The 5,751-nt window shown below is 38.0% G+C and overlaps 1 protein-coding gene across 1 annotated transcript; it reads right to left on the reverse strand.

Moving 5' to 3' along the window:
* Positions 1-846: 846 nt before the first annotated feature.
* LOC124044341 (forkhead box protein H1-like) lies at positions 847-1,851 on the reverse strand. Its single transcript, XM_046363997.1, has 3 exons — positions 1,544-1,851; positions 1,337-1,432; positions 847-1,224 (listed from the first exon to the last, which is right to left on the reverse strand). The coding sequence occupies exons 1-3, from the start codon at positions 1,715-1,717 to the stop codon at positions 847-849; spliced, it is 648 nt and encodes a 215-aa protein (XP_046219953.1). The 5' UTR covers positions 1,718-1,851.
* Positions 1,852-5,751: the final 3,900 nt, after the last annotated feature.

Genomic DNA, 5,751 nt, shown 5'->3' on the forward strand with positions numbered 1-5,751 from the left:
GGGCACTGAGTTAATAAGGCACGAGGATGTGTGATATATGGCCAGAATACATACCACGGCTAAGGGCTGTTATAACGCAGGACGCAACGTGGAGTGCCTGGATACAGTTCCCTTAGCCGTGGTATATTGGCCATACTTTATACCACAAACCTCATAGGTGCCTTATTGCTAGTATACGCTGGTTATCAACGTAATTATAGCAGTAAAAATACATATTTTGTCATACCCATGGTATAGGTCTGATGTACCACGGCTGTCAGCCAATCTGCATTCAGTGCTTGAAACACCCAGTTTATAATCATTTAAATAGATCTATGCAACTTCAAATACAAGTTCAAAACGAACATAGGCCATTAGATGTTCGATAGAAAGTGTGTATAGAATAAATATTGTCTATTTAGCCATGGATATCTCTTGATTAGTGTCTGGAAGAAACATGAGGATACAGCACTGTTCCAAAACTGGTTGAATCAACGTTGTTTCCACGTCATTTCGACCACAAAAATCTATGTGGTGACGTTGAATTAACGTGTAAAACTAACTGGATTTGAGAAGTCATCAATGCAATGACATTTCGTATTTTTTTCAATAAACTTTTAAACTAAATCCAATGACATTGTGAAATGTTTTGCTGATTTCACCTTGAATTCAACAACTCAAACAAATGTAAATCAAATATAGAGGTCGAACTGATGTCTGTGCCCAGCAGGCGCTTTTTAATTTACCCAGTTATCATATCAATTAAAATAATTGGATTGCATAATTTTATTTTCCAAGTAGACTTTATTGAAAAAATACACAAAAGTTAACAGTGCACGATGAAAATAAATGAAGAAAAAAAGTTAGTTACAATCCAAAATGGTGAGCATCACAAGCGTTCCTGGGCACAGGGTACTTCAAATAACAGTGAGGCGGTGGGTCGGCAAAACGAGGAGCAGCGTTGGGTCTGGAGTATTTCAAGATGGATTCGATGGAGAAAGGACTGCTAAAGTTCACCTCATTATTATTCTGCATTTGAGGGCTGGCGAGGGTTGGTTTTGGTGAGAAGACCGCGGCAGAGCGTTCTGATATCTGTTCTGCCTCCATTCGCACTTTGGTGGACAACTCGGGGAACAAGTCCAGTATGCCCTTGAAGTGGCGTCTTGCCATCTTCGCTGTTATTTGCCTCTCGTCGAATTTCCAGAAGTTCTTTTTTGAGTTTGACATATATGGACTGACTGGAACCTGAAATAGATAAACACGATCAACAAATTAATGTCTGTTGATCTCAGGGTGGTTGAATAAAAGATACAATAAGTACGGTCTGATACAGTTGATATAATTATTGTGGACATACCTTGACAAAACAATCGTTGGATGATAAGCAGACCCTGATGTTGTTCTCGATGCCTTTTCTGTCTCCTGAGAGGAAAGCTTCCAACTTGTCCATCAACTACAAATGATAACACTCCATATTAGCACTCGTCATTAATTAAGGACCAGTAATTCCTTTTCAGAACACAATTGAAATTACACCCTGGGTGATCAAATATATTGGTTTTACCTGAGTAAATGTGAGCATCTTGTCTGGAGAGTCCTGAATGACATAAGCAATCAGTCCCAGATAGGTTGTGCTCTTCCTCTTGCCATAACGTTGGTTCTTACTTCGCTGAACAACGTTGGACGGAGCCTGTGGAGGTAGGAGAGTTCCCATGATGTTCTCTGTTACGTTCTGCATCTTTTTCGTTGTAGAGTTCTTCTCACACCAAGTGTCACACAGAGCACTGATATCAGGACCTTGCTCAGTGGAACTGTTAACCTGGGCTGACCTCTGGATATATGTCCTGCTAGAACAATAGGACAAAAATTCTACATTAACTAGGCCTATAGGACCTTTTCATACTGAGAGAAGGTGTTAAGGGGCGGGGCGCTGAGGGGACATGTACAGTTTGTCCTTCTCTTTAGGATTTTCTTATTTTTATTTGACCAGGGTTCGACTATAATTTTCGTTATTATTAAGTAATCAGTTATATGACAAACGTGCAGCCTGTTTACTCAAAATGCTGATATTGTCCAGTACTAGTTCATGCGTTTTGTATGCTTTATTGTTCCCCATTATAAGTCGGTAGAGTCCACTGTTGCCCTGGCATGATTTAAGACTTTTAACCCCTTGTAAACATTGTGTGGTTGAGCTACATACTTCTGGGTTGTACCACTGGATTCGTCTAGTGTGTCTGGGTCAACCATGTGATTAACTGAGCTAGAGCGGTGATGGTGAGACAAGGGGCTGGGTCTTTTTGTTGTTGACAAAACGTATGTAGAGTCAGAATTAAAAGCTATTAAAAGTTATGTAAAGCTGACACTCTCACGAACATGCATGCAGCATGCTTTGGTCAATTAGGCTCACAAGCTACAGAAGAGTAATTAGTAGATACGAGGTTCTTCATAGAAGATCCTAGGAAATCCTAGAACATAGTTTCGATAATATTGTAATATTATAAATAGTTGCTATCACAAACCCTTAACTCCCAACAACAAAACTCCACAGAGTTGTCACTGACTATATTCATCTCTGTCTGAGCAAACCATTTCTGTACTTACAGCATTCGGGAAAAAAATCATTTGAATCAGATTTTTACTTTGGCTGACCTTTTTTAAATGTATTGACATTTGTCAATGAAACTGATGAATGCAATTATTTTGTCTGTGTAGTTGTAGCTAACTGGTGGTGAAGGCATATGAGTATTTCCTTTGATAACAAATTCTTTGAAAGTGGCCCATGTAGCAGTACCTTAATAAATCTTCCACTAAGACTTTAACCTTCTTTGACATATAACTATACTCTACCAGCCCTGGCTATGTGTCTATTGTGTATTGATTCTGTAACATTCCTGTGTGATTTTATTGGGCTTTTAAAATACATAACCAAGCAATTTATTGTTCAGTCACACTCAGAAAACTATCTAAATTAATCAAATCTATAAAATCCATTCTTCTTAGAGTAATATGTACACTCCAACATCCACAGTCACAGCACTCACCACCATGTGCCCCTTCTAACCTTGAAGACAATGTGATGGGGAAAGAGAAAGACTACTATTAGCCAGAAATTGAACACTGAGGCCTTTAATCATAGGACATATTAAATATATGCATGGGTGTTTAATATATATTTGACATATACAATAGTAGTAGGCCTAAGTAATGATATTATGTTTAAATATACAGTATATTAAGCTACATATGTTTAGTAACATGATGTAAATGTAAACCCAGGATAGCCCTCTCCTTTGCTGAACAGCTCTGATTCACAAACTGTCTCACTGTATAGACTCCACTGTCCTGTAGTTCTCAGTGTTAAGTGATTCTGAGTGTTAACATTGGGAGAGGAATGTACGACCACATTGCCAAGTTGGGCTCCATAACAGGCTCACCCTGTTTTATAAATCCATCTGAGATGCAGGGAGTAGGTGTATCCAAACGTTTGACTGGTAATGTACCAGTCAAAAGATTGGACACACCTACTCATTTTTACATTGTAGAATAATAGTGAATATATCAAACTATGAAATAACACATGGAATCATGTCGTTAACCAAAAATTGTTTAACAAATCAAATCGATGTTATATTTGAGATTCTCAACCAGCTTCATGAGGTAGTCACCTGGAATGGGTTTCAAATAAATGTACTAACATTTTAAATGGTACCACAAAGATGTTTTTAGGTCCACACATCAGAGAATGTTGACTGGAGTGGGGATATCCATTGTTATAAATTCAACTGTCAATCTTCCATAGGAAACTGATTGAAATAATAGAAATATAGACAATAGAATAAACATTCCCATTCAAATTGACATTTGAAAATGGGTGGACCAGCCGCCATCTTTCTGGTAGTAATTGGAAGTTACAGTTTTAATTCAATTTAAATGTCAATGGTTTACCAGCTAAATTTCAGGCGTCTGAAAGGATAGGCCAATTCTATGAATTCGATGTATATGATTTAACTGACAACCACCTTGTATTCAGCAGTATACTGTGTCTCAACTGATGATGGATGGGCACCACCCAAACATTTTAGATGATGTCAAATAGGGTATAAGCTACAATATTTGTGAAATGAGAGGTGACCATAACACTTCTTACCGTTTCCCCTGTAATGATCCAATTAGCCTTATCATCTTGAGTGTAGGTTATACAGCTGGAGACTACAATTGACCATTTGGTTGACTTGGGTGTTGAGAGTTCGTACCACTGCGTAAGAGGAGTATGTTGTGCAATTTATCCTCCAATACAAATTCCGGTGAATCAAGAGTTGGGCTGTTTCTATGTGCTCTTAAATGGTTTACACTTTTATATTGAAATGTGATCTCTACATATACACAGATCTTTCCTTTCAATGAAGCCCTAGACAACCAGGAATTGGAAGTTCCTTACTAATTAGTGACCTTAATTCATCAATCAAGTACAAGGGTGAAGCGAAACTCCCAGGGTCTCTGTGGAATGAGTTTGAAACCTTTGCAGTATATGTTCCAAATAAATGTCCCTTGGAAACAGCTGAAGCAAATGCGGCTACTTTGTTGTTATTCTGACTGCACTTTTTGACTGTAAATTAGCCGTAGTTGGTTAGCTAGCAAGTAAGGCATAAGAACGTTGCCAGCAAGTATGGCAATGGTACATTTAGAACAAACGACTGGGTCGAATCCATAGATACAGAAACTGAACGACTGCGTCACGTCTCTCGCAACCGAACCTATAGAATGATCAACCAGCCGGCTTGGTTAGCAACCCTAGATTTGTGTCCGGACTATATATTGTGGAAGGATGAAATAGTATGAATAAATTCATCAAAATAACGTTTTTAACGAAAATATGTCAATTATTTGAATATGTTTGTAACCCGTGGTATAAAAGTGCTAATGCCCTCGAAGCCGATGTTGGAGGGTATATTGGCATGGTTTGGCAAATATTGGCCAAAATATCCTCCAAACAGTGGCTTCGAGGGCATAATTGAGCAATAAGGCACGAGGATGTGTGATATATGGCCAAAATACATACCACGGCTAAGGGCTGTTATAACGCAGGACGCAACGTGGAGTGCCTGGATACAGCCCTTAGCCGTGGTATATTGGCCATACTTTATACCACAAACCTCATAGGTGCCTTATTGCTAGTATACGCTGGTTATCAACGTAATTATAGCAGTAAAAATAAATATTTTGTCATACCCATGGTATAGGTCTGATGTACCACGGCTGTCAGCCAATCTGCATCCAGTGCTTGAAACACCCAGTTTATAATCATTTAAATAGATCTATGCAACTTCAAATACAAGTTCAAAACGAACATAGGCCATTAGATTTTCGATAGAAAGTGTGTATATAATAAATATTGTCTATTTAGCCATGGATATCTCTTGATTAGTGTCTGGAAGAAACATGAGGATACAGTACTGTTCCAAAACTGGTTGAATCAACGGTGTTTCCACGTCATTTCGACCACAAAAATCTATGTGGTGACGTTGAATTAACGTGTAAAACTAACTGGATTTGAGAAGTCATCAATGCAATGACATTTCGTATTTTTTTCAATAAACTTTTAAACTAAATCCAATGACATTGTGAAATGTTTTGCTGATTCACCTTTAATTCAACAACTCAAACAAATGTAAATCAAATATAGAGGTCGAACTGATGTCTGTGCCCAGCAGGGCGCTTTTTAATTTACCCAGCTATCATATCAATTAAAATAATTGGATTGCATAATTTTAT

This window comes from Oncorhynchus gorbuscha, linkage group LG09, assembly GCF_021184085.1.
Source record: "Oncorhynchus gorbuscha isolate QuinsamMale2020 ecotype Even-year linkage group LG09, OgorEven_v1.0, whole genome shotgun sequence".
NCBI lineage: Eukaryota > Metazoa > Chordata > Actinopteri > Salmoniformes > Salmonidae > Oncorhynchus > Oncorhynchus gorbuscha.